The 22,514-nt window shown below is 44.4% G+C and overlaps 2 protein-coding genes across 8 annotated transcripts in view; one reads left to right on the top strand and one right to left on the bottom strand.

Moving 5' to 3' along the window:
* Nucleotides 1-14,711, bottom strand: part of NR6A1 (nuclear receptor subfamily 6 group A member 1) — a 224,046-nt gene extending 209,335 nt beyond the window's left edge. For 4 of the 5 annotated variants that reach the window (XR_003523576.2, XM_027614498.2, XM_027614499.2 and 1 more), the window contains exon 1: nt 14,388-14,710. Coding sequence is in view for 4 of the 5 variants with exons in the window: in XM_027614498.2 (XP_027470299.1) it covers nt 14,388-14,487 (100 nt within the window). In the remaining variant the exon portion in view is untranslated. Of the gene's footprint in view, nt 1-14,387 lie in introns of all 5 variants that reach the window. The other variant, XM_027614501.2, reaches the window with a different exon arrangement.
* A 5,473-nt stretch (nt 14,712-20,184) lies between these two features.
* OLFML2A (olfactomedin like 2A) overlaps nt 20,185-22,514 on the top strand; it is a 29,465-nt gene continuing 27,135 nt past the window's right edge. For 2 of the 3 annotated variants that reach the window (XM_027614497.2, XM_027614496.2), the window contains exon 1: nt 20,185-20,370. In XM_027614497.2, coding sequence (XP_027470298.1) covers nt 20,245-20,370 — 126 coding nt within the window. In that variant the 5' untranslated portion in view covers nt 20,185-20,244. Of the gene's footprint in view, nt 20,371-20,491; nt 20,564-22,514 lie in introns of those variants that run through there. The other variant, XM_035723455.1, reaches the window with a different exon arrangement.

Below are 22,514 nucleotides of genomic sequence, written 5' to 3'. Positions count from 1 at the left end.
TGCCTTTCAAATTAGCACAAAATTTATTTAGGTCTTTTTCACCATCAAACCCTATGCAGGATCAGGATAAACACCACTTGAGGAACCCAGGAGGATTATGCAGATTTCTAAAGGATTGCAAGTTTAACTTCTCTTTCCCTGTATTTCTAATCAAATTCAAATTCAGTTGTAAGCTTCCAGATCTATTCAAGACTTTGAGTAAGGTGGTATTAGTTGTACTGGAATAGAGAGAAACACACACACACACACACACACACACACCCCCACACACACACACACACCCGAATCCATCCTTCAGAAATTTTTAGAGGCAACCCGTGAAAGCTCCAAAAGTGTGACCCATTCCCTAATAATCTATAAGAGAAAGAAGGCAGCCTCAGAAGGGTCCCTAAACACTCCTCTGATGAAGCTGGAGATACTGGGGTGGAGGTGGGGGTGGAAAGCAATGTGCATGGGAGGCCTGGTGCCAGAAATCTAAAAGATTCAGGGGCCAAAAGGCATTGGGAATGACTTTATCTCTCTAAAAAATGAGAACAGAATAGCCTATCACAGTGTCTCAATTCTGTCTTGAGCACCAGCCCCCCCCAAAAGTACTGCTAACAGACCTAGATGTCAGCATACAAGATATTTTACTGTAAATTAAACTAGTTGTTGAAGAAGATACAATGAGGTAGATATATACCTCTAAAAATCTATCCCTCCAAAATAAGCCAAATTAAAAGGCACAAAATGGTCCGAGCAGTATTGTTATAAAGTGAGAAATGTCCAGCAATTAAAAACAATAGGCTGTGATATACTATTAACAGTTTTAATTCATGTTGAATGAATAAAGTTTATTAACATGAGAAAAAAGCTTAAAATTAAACAAGCATAAAACATAATGGTATATACTGTATGATTACAAGCAAAAAACTAGGATTTGAAGAAAAGTCTAGAAGAAAAATAAAGTATTAATGAAAGCTACTTGGAGGCAAGATTAATATATGTAATTTTCCCTCATTTTCTGTATTTTCTACAATGATCATGCATTTCGAATTTTAAGAACATTAGATTTCCACGCAGCTCACATCTAAGTATCTAAGGGCCATAGGCAATTCAAGCACACAAATCAGGGATCACACCACTAAAATCTAAATGCAAGATACAGCTAAATCCCTCCTGCTTTTATTTATATGCAAGCACTTCCAACTGTGTTCCCCAGGATGTGTCCCTTAGACAATGCCCTAAAGTTGCTTTCCAAATGAGGTACTGGAAACACTGGGTATTCTCCAGCCAGGAGCCCCATCTATGCTTCTTAAACTAGCACTGGAGAATAAATCTACAGTATTTCACACACTTTGTATTACCCATATGTGCTCAGTAATTGTTTCTTATTAATGTAACACTCTGTATGAAAAGCAAACTCATGTTGAAATATTTCTGAAATATGTCAAAACAGACAGGAAATTTTATCTTCAAATGTTAAATGCATTTCTTCATCACAGTAGTACTTTCGGTTAGTTCTGGATTCTGGCCAGCCCAACTATCTTTCAGATTTGACCTATCAGCAAGAGAATATTTTTGTGTGGGGGGGGAAGCAATTGTAATTTCCCACATTAGGTGATTGATTAAGTTCTCTCCTCTAAAAGGCTGATTGGTTTCCTGGTGCCAGTAAAATGATTGATGAATATTCCAACTGCAGCTCCCTTGCTTACTGCCCCCCCCATTTTCCCCTCCCCCATGCATTACTGCCCCTTTCCTGCTGGGTTCCCTTTTTACAGACCTACAGCATTTAAGGAGGTTTTGCAATTTTCCTTAATGAATCCAAGTTCTCAAATGCAAGGTATTTAATCTTAAAAGGACAAGACAGCTGAATTAGTTTTGCAGATAAAAATCCATTTACAAGGAATGAGGGAAAAACTGAAATTAACTACAGGTTTGACTCAATGAATGAAATTGTACTTGAGAAAGTGTAGCATGGAGGGGTTATAAATGGGAAGGAAAGTGATCATATTAAAAAAAAACTACATCTAATTTCAAATTTACATTACAAATTGTAGCATTATAACTTTAACTGTAAACATTTATATAAAAGTGCACACAGAGAATGGAATTTGCATGTGAATTATGTGATCCTACGGACTTTAAAACAGCCAGGTGATCTAAAATCAAAACAGGGAAACAGTATGTACGGTAAATACAAACGCTGAAGGATGACTGAACAGTATCTGAAATTAAAATCCTCCCAGATAATCTGTGCTATATCATAGCTATTTGCTTTAGGCAGAGCTTTCCTAAATTGCAACTTCCTGTTTTACCCAATTCATTCCATCATAAAGCTGGAAAATCCCTTGATTTTCTAATTTAGCTCCTTCATTTTATAGGTGACATATAGACATGACTTTGTAACAAGTTATAATCAGAACCCAGGCAAAACCCAGGCCTTATCAACTAGTTCCTGGGCATCCTACCTCCCCAAATAATGTGGTTGGTTGGCCTCTTAAGTCCTTTCCTACTCAGACCATACTGCTACCATAATCTATTAACCCACACTGCCACATTTTTCTCACTGTATCTCTCTTTGCTAGGAAATCACTTTATATATTTTACAAGCTTTGGACAACTGGCTTACACTTCCATTTTCAACGACTTACATCAACCTTCTTGGATTGGTTCTCCTCTCCTCCGTACAGCAAGCTTTTGTGTGGCAGAAGTAAAAAAGGTACAAAGGACAAAGCCATCTTTTCCTAAACTGAATTCCCCAATGCAGTCAAACAGCCAGGAGTTTATTGGCCATCTCATCTTAATCTGGTGTATCTAGTCATTTTAGTTACAAGGAGAGCCACATTTCCAAAGAGAAACTACATTCTGGTTCGAGGGCCCATCAAACTTTGGGTTTAGCTTTTAACACACTGCTTGACAAAGATATTGGCCCCAATTTTCCCTAGTGACTGAGAAGCACATCATTCTCTTCCCATATGTTTTGTAGACTTTCTCTACCAGCAAAGGACTCAGATTCAAAGGTCTCTGATAAAATCAAGACTCAGATTCCTGACCTAACTGTTCTTTCATTCATTCATTCAACATCCATAAAACACCAATTCCTTGTGCTTAGTGTTGAGGACACAGATACAAGATATGTTATCCCTGCCTTGAGTAGCTCAAAACCCTTTCTTTCCTTAGCACCCCTTAGGGCCACCAAGGATTGTCCCTGACACCACAAAATTGTTTTCTATTGGTTTATTAAAGCCAACATGAGAGAAAGAAAAAAGTCACTCGGAATTCTAAAAGTGGATCTTGTGACTATATACAGGAAGCTGAGTTCTGGGCCTCCTCAACAACTCTAAATGGCCAGGATTCACAAGTGTCTACTTTGGGACAGACATTTTTCTTGGTACTTTACAGACCTTGTCACCTAATCCTTAATAACCTGGAGGTGGGGAGGAATTAAATCTAGGAAACAATTATTTACAATGTTACTAACTATAAAATTTGGGGCTTAACCTCTATGAGCTTCAATTTTCACATTTGCAAAATGGAGAGGTTAACAGAACACCTAATTCACAGGGTTATGAGGATAAACTGAGTTAATATATGTAAGGTGCTTATAATATTATATAAATGTTAGCTGCTATAATTATTAAATGAGAACACCAAAGTTCAGAGAAGTCAAGTGACAAAGTCACATAGCTGTGATCTTTGTTTGCCACACTCCAGAGTCCATGCTCTTTGCCTCTCACACCACCTAACCAAAATCCTTCCTCCCTGACAGAAACTACTGCCACTTCCAAAAAACAAAGCCCTCTAAATAGTTATCAGTGGGGGGTTTCCCCCAGGTGGTTTATTATCCTGCTAAAAAGGGATTTTGGAGGAAGGATTGTTAAGGCTAGAGAGGAAGTCTCCCGACAAGTTAGATTTCAAGAGTAAAGCAAGAATACGGAAGAAAAAATAACCTGCCTGTTATTAATTTTAGTAATTAAAACAATTTAAATCAATTGATGAGGGATGAATTTAAGATTTCCATCTGAAACCTGAAGTATTAAAATGAAAAGGAAAGACTTGTATCTTATGACTAAGGTGCAACCCCCACAGAATACAAAAATGCTTTAAAAGGTACATTACGTGAAACTCCAAGAACATCAAGATAATTACAGAGCTCTCAAGGAAGGAAGCCCAAATATCTCACTGATCTTTCATCACCCACCAAGCTTCGTAAGTTCTGATTCAGTAACTCCTTGTTATTCACATTGTTATGTGACATTTCTTCTGCTAGCAAGCTCACTACAGAATGAGTTCTACCTAGCAACTACCCTTAGGAGTAAATCCCTAACTCTTTAACAACACAGTAATTGACTTACACTAAAATGTTACTCACACTAGGAAAGGGTATTCTTAGACCAGAAGAGGAGATGCTTCTTCTATACAGGCTTTATTACCACCTCCCTCAGTGAAAACCTGGTTAAAAGGCAAACCAATCTACAAAATGACATTGCCAAAATCACAACTTTAAAAAAGACTCAATGAAAGCCAAACCTGTCTAAAAGCAAATAAGCAAGCTATTGTTGGAAGTTTTAAAAAGATAGGATCTTTTTAAATCCCACATAAATATTCCATTTTTTAACAGGAATGAATCTTTATTAAAGTATCTGTGTGTCATAAGATTTATTTCCACAATTATAAATCTCCCCTTAGTGAGGAAACAGGTTCTGTTGGAAAATTTCTACCACAAGATAATTAACAGTTAAGCAACAGGTTTCATGTAACAGGTAACAAAAGCCTTATCAGAGAACTCAGTGAGGGTGAACTATGACACACTTCATTTAGACTCAAGCAAAGAAAACTTAAAATATGAACTCTTTCATTTTTTTCCCCTCAGCAGGAAAAAAAAAAAAAGGCAAGAAAAGGACAACCCAAAGTAACAAAGCACTAACAATAGGATCTTGTGAGGTCACCATTTTCTTACACCTTAGATTCATTCATTTATAACAGGGTTCTCACACAGTTTTGGTCTGAGTGATTAGGACCGCTTTTACGTTCTTCAAAATTATTGAGGACCTCAAAGAGCTAATGTATATGTGGGTTATAGCTATCGATCGATAATTTATCATGCTAGAAAACTATGAAACCTTAAAAATATCTATTCATTTAAAAGTAACAAACCCATCACGTTATATGAATAACATTTTTATGAAAAATAACTTTTACAGCAAAACAAAAAAAAACTGGTGAAGAATGGTATTGTTTTATATTTTTGGTAATCTCTAACATCTGACTTAATTTTGGCAGCTAGATTCTCCTATATGTGTCTGCATTCAGTATGTTGTGATAAACTCTTGTGAAGTATAGGCAGAAAAATCTGGCCTCACAGATTTATAATTGGAAAAGAAAGAAGTATTTGCTTATGAAAATAATTGTGGATATTTTTCTTTGATAATCCACCAAAACTCAGTGTTTTGGAAGTAGTTTCTTAAAGGTTAGTTCAGTGTGAGGGGTGCCTGGGTGGCGCAGTCGGCTAAGCAACCAACTCTTGGTTTTGGCTCAGATTATGATCTTAGGATCATGAGATGGAGCCCTACATCCGGCTCTGCGTGGACACTGCTTAAGACACTCTCCCTTGGGAGCCTGGGTGGCTCAGTCGGTTAAGCACTTGCCTTCAGCTCAGGTCATGATCAGGGTCCTGGGATCAAGTCCCGCATCAAGTCCCCGCATCGCATTGGAGCAGGGAGCCTGCTTCTCCCTCTGCCTCTCTTTCTCTCTCATGAATAAATAAAATCTTTAAAAAATAAAAATAAAAAAGACAATCCCTCTGCCCCTTCCCCACCCCCGTACTCTAAAATAAATCTTTAAAAAAAAAAGTTAGTTCAATGTGAAATATAAAACTGTATCAATGAGCTCTGTGTATTCTGTCACTTAAAATCTATTGGTCTATCTGACATTTTTTTTTAATTTTTTATTGTTATGTTAATCACCATACATTACATCATTAGTTTTTGATGTAGTGTTCCATGATTCATTGTTTGCGCATAACACCCAGTGCTCCACGCAGAATGTGCCCTCTTTAATACCCATCACCAGGCTAACCCATCCCCCCACCCTCCTCCCCTCCAGAACCCTCAGTTTGTTTTTCAGAGTCCATCGCCTCTCATGGTTCGTCTCCCCCTCTGACTTACCGGTCTATCTGACATTTTGAACCGATCTTTTACTCATAGAGGATTTTGTATCATACACCAGTGATTTGGAAAATATTCCTTCACTGAAATATGATATTCAAAATGTTAGCACATTTCAGTATACAGTATCAATGAAAAATGAAATTTGTTAATAGTGATACTTTTCTTCATCAGAAAAGGACTTAAGCATTGGGTAGCTGTCAAGCTCCAAGTGGCAGGCACAAGTTTTCCAAAATTCTAATTGTCATTTGAAAGCTCAGATTTTACTCACCAGCAACAAATACTGCCAGTTTTCCTTGATGTAACGGATGGCAGTCAGTTTTCCAAAAAAATGGACTGCCAAATACCTAAGTCCAAATAAACCATAGTTTGTCAATTGTTCTTTCAAGTGAAAACGGTGTTCCACGAAGAAAGCAGCTACTAGTTCAGCTTACAACATAATTGCACAAACACTTTTCCTTAAAACAAGTATTCTATTTTGGTATGTAGCAGAAATTCTTCATGTGTACTTGCCTACTTGCCATTTCCTCAAATGGAATATCAAAAACATGTGTACTGAAGGGTCAAGATTTAACAAAATTAATCATTTTTACCCCTTCATCAAAGTCAGACTTAGGTGAAATGGCTTTTTTTAAACAATACAAGTGCATGGAAGTGACAAATACAATGACTACTAATACAGTTAATAGTGATCATATATTATACATTATTATATATATTATATATAGTAGTGATAATAATTGGTGCCTTGATTTCTTCTAAGGCTCAACCAGTTTTTATCCACCGCTGTTTTTGCAACATCAGTACAAATGTCAACATGGTGAAAAAGGCAAATAATACCAATATTACATAAAAGTAATTTTGACCTCAAGAACCTCCTGAAAGGGTCTCAGGGACTCTCCCAGAAGTTCTTGAGCCATACTTTGAAAACCACTGGTTTAGATAATGTAATAGATAACAGAGTTAAGGACACAATGATTGGGAAGAAATTACATCTGGAACAAACAATCCAGTAATGAATGATCAACAAATGATGAATGATAGAAAATAATACAATCCAACTGATTACTATGTCATTAATCATTTATAAATTTTAAAAGGCAAGAGATGAGGAAGCAGAACATGTGTAAGACTTCAAAGAAGTGTTGTGTCCTCTTTTTTTAAGATTTAATTTTTTATTTGACAGAAAGTTAGTGAGAGCAGGAACACAAGCGGGGGTGTGGGAGAGGGAGAAGCAGGCTTCCCGCCAAGCGGGGAGCCCAATGCGGGGCTCGATCCCAGGACCCTGGGATCGTGACCCGAGCCGAAGGCAGACGCTCAACGACTGAGCCACCCAGGCGCCCTGTGTCCTCTTTTTCTTTTGTGAGAAAAACTAAATTGAATAGAGTTAACTGTGATACAAAGAACATTGCATTTGATCTCTAAGAAGTTAACAAAAATGGGTAACAAGACTGAATTTTTAATCCTTCCAAAATGACACAGCTTCAGGATTGAAATGAGTGCATGAGTTACATAAAATTAATTTTTTTTAATGAAAATTAAATATAGGTTAAGGCAGTTCCCTTCAATGAATCAGCCTGTCCTTCATTTTGGCACAGATTTGTTACTGAAATGTTTCCTACGTCTTAAACTATGTGATTATACCTCTGTTTCCTTTGGATTCAAAGGAATTATCATAGGAGGTTTAAAAATTTGGTTAATCAATTATGTCCTTTATCAATCAGTGTTTTTAAAGGAGAAAATTAAGAACACAGAAATCTTCACACTATGGTGATCGACTAGAAGAGCAAGCAGAACCCATTCATAGACCTCTGAAATGTTTTTATAGACAGATCTAGAATTCCATGTTAATATGAAATGTAGTAAGTTGTAAATAAAAGCCGAGAAGGCTAGCTACCTCTTCCACATGAGGAATTTGGTTGTGCACTTCTCTCAAAATTATAATTCTTGAGTATTTCTTAAATGAATTATGAATTGTTTCCAATGCAAACAGTTGTTCAAGCAAATATCTATGGTTAATATATCTTTTGCTAATACCACAGCTACAATTCCATTGGGCTTATTAGTCAAACAATGCCCTCTATCATTATTAACAACTTCTTTTTATAATTTCCCCCTTTGACAAAGTCACTATTCTGGTTCCAACCACCCACAGAGTGTATCTTCAAATCAAATGCTCGGATTTGTTTCCGGAATACATTACATGTTGCTGCCTAGGGAATTGGGTTTTGGAAACATTACACTTGCCAGCTGACTTATCAACAGTGCCCACAGAATTGACACCAAGTTAAAAGCAAGAATCCCTCCAGAAAATAGAAAAATATGCTACTACTGCCATCTGTGGTTTATGCTTGAATAGCTTCTCTGATATAAACAACTGAAGGGTGTACAGTTTGCAATTAGGACCAAAGACCTCATTATCTGAATATATTTTTTAGGTTAACTCTTAATATAACAAATTGTAGAGTTTATTTAGTATATGACATAAGAACTTGTGATTCTCTATTTGAATTATTATTTAATACTGATAGAGAAACCACAAACTACCTTGAATGAAAATTTTTCCCTTGCATAAAGGCTCATTTTCCCCAAACACCCATGCATTCCTAAAGAAATTCAAAAACACCTAGATGTCTCCTGTGAATTTATAATTAGAATTTCTCTTTTGAAATAGTGACTGTCAATATTAAAACCCCCCAATTTTTAAAGCAAGAAATGTATTTTTAAGGAATTTTCTACTTAGACATGAGAATTTGCTCCATTCGAGACAAATTTCGAAGGTTCAATTATCCCGATAATTTTTTCAAAAACAAAAATTCAAAAGTGCAAGTGAAGCCTCCAAGCAGGCTATTTTCACAGCATATTTTCTCTCAGTTTGCGTTCTCAAATGACAACCACTGTAGCTAAGGGATCAAAAGATTTGGTGCAGCTGGGGGTGGTGAAAAAAGCAATTCAGCTCCCCAGCAGCCAGCTGAGGAAATCCTGGTTCGCTCCCCAACTAAATCAGTTAATTAGAATTACCGGGTTACATAGCAAAGTCTTATTTAAATAATCATAACTAGCAAAAAACTGTTTTCTTGAGAAGCTGTTCTACACAGACTTCTATTTAATAGCAGGTAGTAAGGGAAGGACGAAATAAAGTCGGAAATATTTTATTCTTTCAAACAAAGTTCTCTTTTACAATTAGTTCTAAACCACACTGAAAAGCAGCAGGTAAGACATCTCACAATGGTTTTCTTCTAATTTTCCATCATCTGTAGTCTAACAGCCTTATCTTTTTCATAAAGACAAGCCATGTTGGAAAACAAACAATAAATACTGGGCTTGATTCTAGTAATACTGTATATAACAAAGTTACACCCAGAATTTTGTTTTTTGTTTTTTTTTTTAAGGTTAAGCTCAGATGAATCTGAAACTTTGGCTCTAACAGGGGCTCAGCACCCGAAAATCAATTACCTGTTCAGGACTTCTTGCCGACTTTTAATAATTCTGGGATTTCTGAACTCTAGTTATCAATCAAAAGCATCCGTAAAGAAATTAAGAAATTACCTGAGCCAGGTAAAGTTGACCTTAAAAATACAAATTTGAATAATCAAAAAAAAAAAAGTTTGAAACAAAATACTTTTGTTTACAATGTCTTGGTTTTGGAAATACTTTCAAAGCACTGCAAAGAATTAGGTTTTTGTAATAGGCATATTCAGTAGCTACCTTCTGTTAAAATTGTTTCAAGGACTTTTTTTTTTGCAGAAATGCAAGTTTTATTTGTTGATTCAGAACTTTAATTTTTCTGACTGTGACCCATTTTCACATATAAGGTGACTGGTTCACACAAAATAAGCCATTTTTATTGTCCTACTTTAAAAGGATAGGACCAAGAACGTAGAACTCTTAAAAGGCATCTTCTCAAATTTAACCTTCAACCTAATTATATACATGGAAACAAATATTTAAACAGAGAAAGTGTCCTTCAACTTGGCTACAACACAAAGGTAAATATAAAACTAAAAATTATGACAAGGCCCCGAAGAGATCTAAATGAGCTTATTGAAAACTAAGTCTCCTGATACAGAAGGAGTCATCCTGGCTTTTGAAATTCTGAAGCCAGAGGTTCCGATCTGAACACAATTTATCAACAGACCAGCTTATACAACACAAACCAATAAACATCTACCTAGTTATAAAAACTAAGTGATGGTGTCTTAATATAAGATGAAACACACTTACACAGCCCCAGGCCCCCAAACACACTAACATTCATTAGCAATTGAAGACAACTTGCACAACAAGCACTACAAGTGGCATAAAAAACTTCTTTATCAATATCATAGTAGCAGTTGGCATTTCTAAGCCCTATCCTCCACTAACCTAAAATTAGGTATTTTAATCTATAGCTTATTTTTTACCTTTGCCCCAAAACCTCAGGGAAAAAGGGGAAAAAAAAAAGAAAAACCAAGAAATTATTAATAAAATGGAAATGGAAATGCATGATTTGGCCACAGTTTAGGAAATCTACCATTTTATTTCACTAGCTTCCCATCTAACTTCTTTTCACATGCTAACGCATGCACACACACCACATACCTTTTTGCTATGTAATTCAGAATAATTTACAGATTATGAAGCATGTCACGATCATATTTTCATTATAAGAAACAGAAATCCTCACAAAGATTTTGATGGATGGTAAATAAGAGATCCGAAAAATCTCACACCTCAGCTGCTCAAAATCACCAATCCTTTCAGTGTTCTTTTGAGGTCACGGAACTTACTAAAAAATACCTATGTGCCCTTTGTATACAACAATACCACAGTATTTTTTTTTCAATGAAGAAAATTCTGAGGTGACTCAGAATTAACTTTTAAAGTCACAGAACTAAAAGTTAAACTGTCATGGAAAATATCTGATATTTTTCAGATATTTTCAGATTTGCACGACACGATCATAGCAGGAAAAAGGCATCAAGTTATTTAGCGAACTTCTCCCCATTTCCTCCCAAGTATAGTTACATAAAACATGCTTTTAATTGCTGATAATGGCTTATTAACCTTCCTTTTACTTAAAATATCAAAAAGACTACTACTTCATTCTGTTAAAATATAACAAATGTAATATTCAGCATATACTTCCACAAATCATCTTCCTTTGAAACCGCAAAAAGGGAGCAGTCTTCTACTATGACTAAATGAGCTTGTGTTTGTTATGAAAACCTACAGCAACAACTGAAAATATCTGGAGCAGCCAGCACATGAAATTCCTGAAAGGGTGATGGTGCATCAAAAGGCTAGCAACTCTGTTCTGATAGAATAAAAAAAATAAAAAAATAAAAAAATAAACTAAAATATTGTAAATTCAGCATTAACGGTGTTTCCGGCAGGAAAACATTTCTAAAATTCCACCTCCAGTTTATTTCTTCATGACACAAACCAAAAGATCTCCTATCTAGATAGCTATTCATAGCAAATATTTCATACAAAATGAAAATCAGTCATTAGGATAAAAAGCGAGGAGAATTCATTTACTCTCCTTAGAACTTAAGCAGTTTCATTTGCTTTGGAGAAAAATATTAGTAAGTATAAAAGGTAAAAGAAGTCCCCACCATTCCAAAGGTAAACTTTATTTTTTTCTATTTTGGTAATTCTTCTGTAAGCATGTTAAAATACAAGAGATAGTGAACATAAATTGTAAAACAATACACAATGCTCAGTGAAAAATAAAACATCCCACAACAGTCTAACCTTTCATGTATTTTCTTTTAATCCCAAACTGCCCAAAGTCCCATTGTGTTTTCAACAAATGGAAATATTTGTAGCACTAAAATGGACTGATGTAAAATATTAAAGCCACCCTGGCCTAAATGGAATGTTCGATAACATTCTTTTAAATGGTTCTGACCAATTGAGGAAATGAGACTATGAATGGGAAATTTGATTAAGAGTTAAAATTACCATTGAGTTCTTTAAAATGTACTAATGAATAATTAATAGCAAATGCAGTTCCTAGGCTTCCCTTACAACATTCTCAAGTAGAAATGAAAGTAATGTCTGCAGTAAAATCGATCATCTACATGCTATGCACAGGTGGGTACAGGAAGTACACACTCGTAGAAAGACATCATGAAAATACATGCCCTTAACATGGGCTATAAGATAGATGTAGGTTGGGTAAAAAAAATCAGCATAGTAAATTTTAGATCAGGATTTACAATGTTCGTACATCAATACCAAAACAAATCTCCACTTAAAAAAGCTTAAAAAGTCAAAAGCGTTAAAGAAATCCTTTGTTCCTATGATACTGTCTTATTCTACCCTCAATGGATTCCAGCCTCCTCCTTTGTGACACGGGATTTTATTGATCTCAAACATGTTCACATTCAGAAATTATTCTCCAAAGACATCCCACGGGACTGCCAGCCACCTAGATACCACACATCACATACATCTTAAAAAAGGACAAGAGCTTCTAGAACATACCATTTGGTCAGCAACATCAAGTGAAATTAACCAGGCTCTCTTCTAAACCGACTTTTCCCTTAACTGGTAAAAATACCAGATCTACTGAATTGGCAGTAAATGTTTGATGAGTTTGTAAGTACACGAAGTCGCAGATTCACCCCCAAATCTCTCCCCTTCCGTAGCTCCTCATTCATTCAACAACTGAGCGCCTAAATGACCTATTTTCAGGTTACTTTCCTCACACCTGCCAGGTCACTGTCCTGATTGAGAAACTTCTTGCTGAAGCAATTAATTTTTAGTGCCTCCTAACTGTCCCGGGTGTTTGCATTCAATTTGAAATCTGTTACTTGTTAGACAGTGTTCGGTCCTAGATCTTTCAGAGAATTGCGAGTTTATGGCGCAGAGAGGGGAGGAGGCGCCGATCTCCGAGAGCCTGCCCTTTATTCGGAAATGAGGAGATGTGAAAGGTGGAAGGCAGGGCAAATAAATAAATAAATCGGGTTTGCAGCCGGAGCGTTTGCCGGCCGGTACGAGCACCCTTTGTAATGCAGGCCTCCCGGGGCTATCGCCTGCGCTAATTGCTCCAGGGCGCTTTCCAAGTTCAAAAGTTCACCTTTTACGACCTCACAAAAGCTCCTTACACGTTACCAATAAAAACATTCCGCGGCAAACACCGAGGGGGGAAAATATCAAACAGATACAAATAAAACACCCCGCAGAGAAAGGGAGCCGGCGGGGGGGGGGGGGGGGGTAGGGCAAGTCGGCCGGGAGGAACCCGAGGACTTGGGCCGGACGTGGGGGCAGGGGGAGAGCGGGAGGAAGCGCCCGGCCAGGTGAGGAATTCTCAGCGTGTGGCTCCGGGACCGCGAAAGGGAAGGGGAGAGCTGAGCTTGGGAAAGCGCGGACCCGGACGGGCCGCTGGGAGGGAGGGGAGAGGCAGGTGTCCCGAGCGCCCGGTCGGGCCGGAGATCCGAGCCAGCAGAGAAGGGGCTGAGCACGGGCGGGGGCAGAAGCAAAGGAACGGGGTGTGGAGCAGGCACCGAGAGGTCCGAAAATGAAGCGCTGAGCGGGTAGCTAACGAACTGGGGGTCGGGGCAGAGGGGAAGGCTCGCGGTGCATACGGGGGTGGCAGGGGAAGCGCGGGACTGCAGGAGTAGGAAAGCGGCTCCAGAAAGGTGACGGCACAGAGAACGACGGGGGACGAGGGTGTGGCGTCCGCGGAGGGAGGGGGCACCCGCGTGGGAGGGCGCCGAGGGGACGGAGGGGGAGGGGAGGGCACTGAAGGGACCCTCGGAGGGGAGAAAGGGGAGGCTAGGAGCTCAGGGGACCCGGGGGGGAGGGAAAGCCCCCACTGACGGGACCGGAGGTGGGGGGCCGGGGAGGGTCCGCGCTGAAGGGACCCAGGGGAAGGGGAGGGCTCGGCGCTGAAGGGACCTGGGGGGAGGGAGGAGGATTCGCGCACAGGGGACGGGGGGAGGGGAGGCCTGTGCCGAGGGGACAGGGGGGAGGGGGAAAAGAAGGTCCGGGTTGAAGGAACCGGGCAGGGGGAGGGTCCGCGCTGAGGGGAACGGGGAAGGAGGGGGAGAGTCCACATTGAGGAACACGGGGGAGGAGGGAGGGTCCGCGCTAAAGGGACCGGGGTGAAGGTCCACGCTGAGGGGACCCAGAGCCGCTGCGGCTTCTCTGAGCCGGCTCAGAGAGTCGGCCGAGAGGAAGGGAACCCCAGGGGCAAGGGACAGACGGTCGGTTCTTCCTGGGCCCGGGTTCCGCACGCCCCTCACCCACCGTTGCGCGGCGGCGGAGGGAGCGCGGCGGGCGGCTCTAGGAACCCCGCCGAGCCCCCGCCGCCTCCCCCTCCGCTAGGCGGCCGTTCGTCCCGCTCCATGCGGTGGTGCTCAGGGCCCGCGCTCGGTTCGCTGCTCCGCCATGACCGGCGCCCTCGTCCTCGTCGTCGTCGTCCGCCGGGGGGAGGGGGCTGTCAGGGGCCGGCGGGCTCCCGTCCGCCGCGCTCTCTGGGCCCCGAGCCGCCCGGCTCCGCGCCCCTCCGCGCCCCTCCGCGCCGCGCCCCCTCAGCACTGGCCAGCTCCCTCCCCCGACGTCACGCGCCGCTACCACGCACGGGCCTGAGGGGCACGCTGGGAATTGAAGTCCGCCGGGCGAGGCCGGCCACGCGGGACCCCACCAATTGAAGGGGTGGAAAGAAGGATAAGCAGCGCTGAGAAGTGAAGGCCAAGGCCTGTAAATGTCACGAACCGAGATAAAAAAACTTCGGGTGAAAATTTAACAAAGATTACTTCAGGCCCCTTCTCTTTATTTGATTTTTCCAAGATCAAAGCACGCTACGACTACCCGTATCCCCCCACCTAGACAATGAGTCTTTCCTAGGGGCGGATCGCTAAGGAGCTGGGTGAGCACGTGCAATGAAGCCCAGCCCTGTGGGCGGGGCTTAGATGGTGGCGGAGTTTGGAGGTATTTCACGAGGGACTTCCTCCGCGGCTTCGGGACAAATTGGACCAGAGATTAAAGGGCCGGAGCTTAACTCCAGGTGACTATGTTCGTATGCAAATGGAATCTATAAAACTCTGCTTTCCGGGGTACTCTTAAAAGCCTTTTACCTCCGGGTGGGCGGGAAAGACAACGGTTTCTCTTCCTCCTCTTTCATTTTCCCCTGCCCAACAGAATGGAAAATAAACCTCCAGGCCATTGATGCCATTAAAGAAATTCTCAGGCTCTTGACTCCTGGTGTCTTGAAGCGCTCCGCTTGAGAAACTCCTTACCGCGCCTTGTTCGCCTTCCCTTCTCCTTGGTTACCCTATCTGTAAAATGGGGTTAGAATAGGGACGAAGTCCAATCGAAAGATCACAAACCCCACCCTACCCCCGCCGCGCTCCCCGCCTCAGTTTCCCAGAGCAAAAGGCCGGATTTTGCGGTCTCCCCTACTCCGGGCTGAGCCTAACTTCTGCAGCCACCAGGTGGCGCACGGCCACCAGCCTCTGGGCCGGCCCGGGGAACCGCCTTCGGCGACGCTCTCAGGGAAAGACCCATCCTGGCTGCTGCCCCAGGTGTAACTAAGCCCTACCTGGCCTGTTTGAAGACGAAGAACAAGAGCTCTGGTGCTTTGCCCGCCTCTCCTCTGCGGGTCATGCCACAGCTTCCTCGTGGCTGCCCCTTCCTCACCACCCCTGAATCCCGCCCTACCAATCCATTGCCTCTTCTCTCATTCCTTGCTTAATTTTTTTAAAATCCTTATCCTGGCATTCACACCCCTGCCTGGTCTAACCCCTGACCACGTTTCTCATCACACCGCTTCCCTCACCTGCTACACAGAATGTTTTGCAACGCTTCCTTGCACTTTGAAGGTGGCTGTTCCTTACCAACATTGGTTAACCTGTATTGTATCTTTAATCAGAAAAGTGCTGGCCACTTTTCTGAGAGATTTACATTAACACTGTGTTGTCCAAACCTTAACACCTGCTCTATGAGGTAGCTCCAGTATTGTCTCTGTGATACACTGATGAAGTCACCCAGCAGTGATGGGGATTCCAAACCTAGCGGGTTTGACCCTAGTGGGTCAGACATCAGAACCTGCACCTTGGCTCCTTCAAGCTGGAACTCTGCTGGCTTCATCCAACCCACTCCCAAACTCCTATTCATCTTTCAAGATCCTGTTCAAATATATCCTCAGGGACACATTTTTAAATACTTCCCACCAGGGGACATCTAATCTAGATCCTGTCTGTGTTCCCTTACAGCTCTGTTGAGCTAATTGCTTCCCTACTACCATTCCCCAGCCCCAGATGGGGGGAGGAAAGCCTTTAGTGTGGTGTGAGGGGGAGGGGGCAGAGGAGATGGATCCTCTGGGTCATACCCTCAGTTCTGGGTTCTAAAATGTGTCAGGACCATATGGCTTTCCTAGGCCTTCCAGAACTTGCCTTTCTTTCTCTCTCTCTCTCTTTTTTTTTTTAAGATTTTATTTATTTATTTGACACAGAGAGAGCACAAGCAGGGGGAGCGGCAGGCAGGAGGCGAGGGAGAAGCAGGCTTCCTGGCGAGCAGGGAATCCAATGTGGGGCTCGATCCCAGGACCCTGGGATCATGACTTGAGCTGAAGGCAAGATACCTAACCAACTGAGCCACCCAGGTGCCTTCAGAACTTCCCTTTCTATCACAGTCCTCTGGAGGTAGTGAATTCCCCTTCCCTGGAGATCCAGTCAGAGATTAAGTGGTACTGCAGAAACCTCCTGAAGGCCTGGGGTTTCAGTGGTGGACAGATTCTAAGTTGACTCTCAAAGATGGACCAAAAAATTCGCCAAATACTCAGCCCTTAGAAGCAGCTCATCTTCTTCCTTCAGACTCCGGCTTTGTTGCCACTTCCTCCTGAAAGCTTTCCTAGATCTGATAGTCAAATCCCTTTCTTCTCTCCCTCATCATTATAGCCCCAGCTGCTGAGCACAGAGCCTGAACATAGTAGACACTCAATAAGTAATTGCTGAGTGAGTGAAAGGATGAATAAAACAGATCAGACTTTTCTACTTAGTAACCGTGACCTTGGGCATGTTACTTCTGAGCCTCAAAGTCCTGGTTTCTAAGGGGAGGGAGGGAAAATAATGATAGCCGCTACTTCACAGGATTGTTATGAGAATTAACATGATGCATGCAAAGCAACTAATATAAGGCCTGGCCTAATAAATGGGACCTGTTACATTAAAGAGCTATCCTAATTCCCATTCACCTCTCCTCTGAAAATGCTCCTTGGGAAGAGTCAATTACTATGAAACTGAGAAAGGTGAGGGAAATGACAATATGCTGAGACCCCAGCTACTCTCCTAAACATATAGAGTCCTATGAGGTAGGCCCCTGCCATGTGCCTGGCACCTATGATGGGATCTTTTCCCTACAGTGCTCCCCACCTCCCTAACCATCCTGAGAAGTCAGTACTTCCCCTCAATTTACAAATGAGGAAACAGGCTCAGGAAGACTGATGGAAAAGACTCCCCCATCACCGGCAGGACTCCTGACAGAAGAGCTGGAAAGGAAAGTATCCGAAGAATATGGAGGGATCTTCAGGGGAGTGGTCCTGAGGCCAGAGGACCAGACAGAGGAACAGGACGAAACAGGGATACACTTAAGAACAAAGCAGGTTTGAGCCCCATCATGGGGGCTTTGCCCAGTGGTGGTGGAGACAGACACTAATCAGATCAAATAACCACACAAACCCACAAGTGCACGTAAGTTCTACAAGTGAGAACACACCTAGAAGTTCCTGGTGCTGCGGGAATGTGTGGCAGCGTTCGTTTTTGTCAGGGGGTGATGATCAGAGGAGGCTTTCTGGGATAAGGAACATTGAAATAAGATGGGAAGAATGAGTAGGAGTGAGTAAGACTGAGCAGAGAGAGAGTTTCAGGAGGAAGGAACAGCATATGCGAAGGTCCCAAGGCCAAGTGGGACCTGAGAGAATCCATGGGGACTGGAGCCTGCTGAGAGAAAGAAGGGCAGCAGAGAAGGGTGAAAAGGAGGAAAGCAGAGACCGTGGGGCCGTCTTGTGGAACAGCCAGCAGAGGGCAGAGTTTGGGGTGACAGTGGTCTTTTTCTCCCAGAGCCTAGCCAGAGAACCAGAGCCAGGCTGAGAAAGAGAATCCCTGTGTGGTTCTATTTGTTTTAAGTACATTTTGTCTATAATTTGAATAGATAGGGCATACATTACAAAATTCCCAGATGCAAAAAAAGTATTCAATGAAAAGTAAACCTTTCTCCTTACTCTGTTTCCCAACAACTGGTTTCCCTCCTGAGCAATAACCACGATACTGGTTTATAGTGTGTCCATTCACAGATAGTCTATGCACATAAGAACACACCAGAGGTACCTGGGTGGCTCAGTCGGTTAAGCTTCTGCCTTCAGCTCAGGTCAGGATCCCAGGGTCTGGGATCAAGCCCTGCATCTGGCTTCCTGCTCAGCAGGGAGTATTCTTCTCCCTCTTCTGCCACCCCCCCCCCAAATAAATAAAATCTTAAAAAAAAAAACAAAACACGAAACAAACAAACAAAAAAAACAAGAACACACAGCATATTCATGTTTTATACTAATCCAGCCCTGGTTTTGACACGTGCCCAGATCTCTAGTCATGAAAGAAGCTAATCTGTACTGAACACCAGCTGCACGTGACTTGCTGCAGCTCAGAGTTAGGGAGCACCAGACCTTGTGCTAACCCAGTAGCTCTCAAATTATAAATCCTCTGGCGGGCTTGTTAAAACAGATTGCTGGGCCCCATCTCTAGAGATTCTGCTTCCTGAGATCTGGGGTAGGGCCTGAGAATTTGCATTTCTAAGTTCCCAGGTGATGCTGAGGCTCCTGGGACCACACTTCCAGACTACTCAGCTAGCTGTTCGTGCACAAGGTCTGTGCACTGCTGAGGTACGTCCTCCCACAAAGGAAGGCAGAAAGGTTGCAAGGAAACACACATACCAACTAGAAAGTTTCATGGGGCAGTAAATTCTATGAAGAAAAGGAGCAGGGGAAGGGATATGCATGAGGGGGAAGTGCTTGAGAGTAGTGGTAAGGTAGGACGTTTGAGGCACAGTTAAAGGTTCCTTTCTGAGCAGTTGAAGTTTACAAGGGCTGGTAAACAGACACACAGGTGGGACTGTGTTGGGTTCAAGGGAGGGTCACCTACGGAGTCAGCGTGGAGAGGAAAGAGAAGGGCGTCTGGCCCCCTGTGGGGTGCGCAGAGGTGGAAGGACCTGCAAAGTGTGAGATAATACGGGGAATCCGAAAGAAACCGAGAGAGGGGAGGGTTTGAGAAGGAGGCATGATCCAGAACTCTCGATTCTGGGAGGGTAAAGAGGTGCCGCCTTGGGTGCGCTTACAGGAGCTCCAGAGAACCTCAGCAAGGCACCTCCACGTGAGACCGAAGAGCCATGGAGCGAGGGGATGGGCAGGGAACCTGAGGAGTGCGACGGGAGGCGGCTCCTTTTTGAAAGTTTTGCTGCCTAGGAACCAGAGAAATGAAGCACTCCCTCCTGAGGATGGGGAGGATGAAGGGTGTTTAAACGCCGGGAGCGACTGGAGTTTAGTTGGGGGTCGCCGGGCGGGATTTTGGAGGGAAGAGGGAAAAAAAACATGCGGGAGAGGGGGGTCTGAGCCGTGAGAAGGGTAGAGCTGGCGGGGTCTGGGTGTTGGGAGAGCTCAAAGGCTCACCTGCCCTGGAAACATCACTCATCTGAACTTTACAACCACTCCAAAAGGAGAGCACTATTTCCCCCATTTTACAAATGAGGAAACTGAGGCTCAAAGAGGTGAAGGGACACGCCCAAAGAGCATCTCACAGAGCAAGACCTCCGTCCGTGTGGGGACCGCGCTCCGCTTATCGGCCCCGCTGCTCCTGGGGACTCGGAACAAGACCCTTTTTTGTGTCCTCGCAGGGATGCCCTTTGGAGAGCCGCCCAATGGCGAAGAGGCCCCGCAGAGGGCCGGGCGGGGCGGGATGCCCCCTCCACCCTAGCTCCGCCCCCGGCGGCGCGGGAGGGGGCGCGGGGCGGGGGGCGCGCCGCGCGGGCTTTGCTGGCTGCGCACCGAGCTCGCAGTGCCGCCCGCGCTTCCCAGCGTCCGCACGCGGCTGTCCGTGCCCACCGTGCCCATCCCGCCATGGCCGCGGCCGCCCTCCTGTCCCGGCCCGGGCCCCGGCCACTGCCCCTGCTCCTGCTGCCGCCGCTGCTGCTGCTGCTGCTGCTGCTGCCGCCGCGCGCCGGCCGGGTGCGCGCTGACAGTAAGGTATGGTGCGGCCCTCCGACCGGGGCTCAGCTCCGCGGGGAGCCGGGCGCGAGGGGGCGCTGTGGCTGGGGTGCGGACCAAGGAGGGTGTCGGGGCCAGGAGCGGAGGACCAGGAGAGGGGAGACCCGACGGGCTCAGCACGGAAGCCACTTGGGCCACGACCCAGGGAGAGGGGGAAGAAGCGCCGGAGATGGTAGGGGTATTTGGGACCTGGGGGTCTCAGGAAAGGGCTCTGGGACCCAGTTCAGCGCGGGGAGGAGATCAGCACTGAAACCCAGGGCCAGGAAGAGGGGAGCCTGGGAGTTTGGAAGGGGCGCAGACAAGAGATGCAGTCCCCAGCCTAGGGATTCCCAGGAGCGCTGGGCAAGGGCAGCCTGGAAATCTGGACCAAAGTTTCCATGGGAGGCTGACCAACGTCGGGCAGACCCCTGGGTAACCGCTACCCAGGGACTCCCAGGTTTGCAGCAGACCCTGAGCCAAGGCTTTCCGGCCGTGCTGGGAACCCAGAGTCCCTACCCAATGAACCAAGTGGGCTGGTCACTCGCCTGGCCTCGGTAGTCCTGCCAGGAATCTAATGCACCCTCTGGAGGACACCGTGTTTCCAGAAGGCACCTGAAGTCTTCTCAGTTGTGGCTAAAAGGATCTGCTGCGCTGTCAAGCCAACCTGAGTTCAAATCCCCTTCCACCTCTCAGCTGGGTGATCTTGGGCCTTTCACCTCTGCCAGTCTCCGTTTCCTCACTTATATATATATGGGAATAACAAGAGTTCCCACTTCCTACGGTTGGTGATCTTTTGCGAGGTCGTGCCTGTAAAATGTGTAGCACCACACCTGGTACCTAGTAGGTGCCCAATAAATCATGCTGTGATTACAGAATCTTACTAGGGGAACCTGAAAGAGCCAGTCAGAGCAGGGCCCCCTTGAGGGTGTTCTGGAAATAACCCAGTTAGGACAAGGATGGGACTGGGAATGAATGAGGGAAGAAGGTAAGGCCCTGCTCACTCCTTCATGGAGTGGCTTTTCTTGATGTTGCTCCAGGCTCTTTCCTGGGTAGAAGGTGAGGCTGCACTGTCCAGAGGCAAGGTAAAGGGCAGAAGCCACGAGCCACACAGTAAGTGTATGAGCACTGGGCACCAGAAGTCCCTCATCCTGAAGATCCGGCTCAGGGGATGAAAGCAAGTGAGTTGCAGTTCTGACCATGTGCTCCAAAGACAAGAAGGAAATGAGTATCATCCCTACTGTACAGATGAGAAACTAGAGTATATAGAGATGTGGCTAGCTTGTGAATCAAAAAACCTGGGTTCTGGCCCTTTGTTAGTCTTTGGTTGTGTGACCTTGGGCAAGTCACTGCCTGCCTGCGGGCTTCAGTTTCCCCATCTGAAAAACAATGTCTGCCAACTTCCTCTCCGTGTAGGGCCTTCTTGGATTCCCTGACCTGGCTCAGGTGGGGGAGCAGTGAGCCAAAAACCCCATATAACCTGATCAGCGCTTTGCCCCTCCCGTCTCTCTGGCTGGGAGGAATATTTGGTCCTGGGCATCCTCTGAGCCATGCGTGTAGAGCTTGTGGAGGAGGGCCAGCACTCAAAACAAAGCAAAGACAAAGAAAACTGAACACCCTGTTTATGTAGTGAGTCAGCCAAACACTTGCTAGGTTGTGTGTGTGTGTGTGTGTGTGTGTGTGTGTGTGTGTGTGTGTGTGTGTGTGTGTTTCGTTGTCCCAGGGCAAGCTGGGGCTGGTGGGGTAGGGAGGCGTACTCTAGAGCCTGGAGGATGAAGCAGCTGGGGGACACAGCATAGCCCTCCCTCAGACACCTCCCACCCCACACCACTTCAGCCAGCTGGGAAAAATAAAAATCAAGTGATGGGTGAATTTACTCCGCATTCCTCAGCACAGCCGGTCTCCTGCTGGCTCTACAGGGAGAGCTGTTTTCATAATCACCCTCTCCCTCCCCCATAACCATCCTTCCTCTTCAAGCCTCTCCGATTTGGGGGAGGGGGAGAGCCCTTCCAGGGCCAGCCTGGGACTTGAAGTCTATCTAGCTAGAGCCCTAAAGGGTTAAGTTGGCCCTCTCCTTAGGCTTCCTGCTCCTGGGAGGTCCAGTACCCCCTCCTGCCCCATACTTTCTGGGGTACAGGGGCAACTCA

The sequence above is a fragment of the Zalophus californianus genome, chromosome 13 (assembly GCF_009762305.2).
Source record: "Zalophus californianus isolate mZalCal1 chromosome 13, mZalCal1.pri.v2, whole genome shotgun sequence".
Lineage (NCBI taxonomy): Eukaryota > Metazoa > Chordata > Mammalia > Carnivora > Otariidae > Zalophus > Zalophus californianus.
This window is presented reverse-complemented; position numbering and strand designations above follow the sequence as displayed.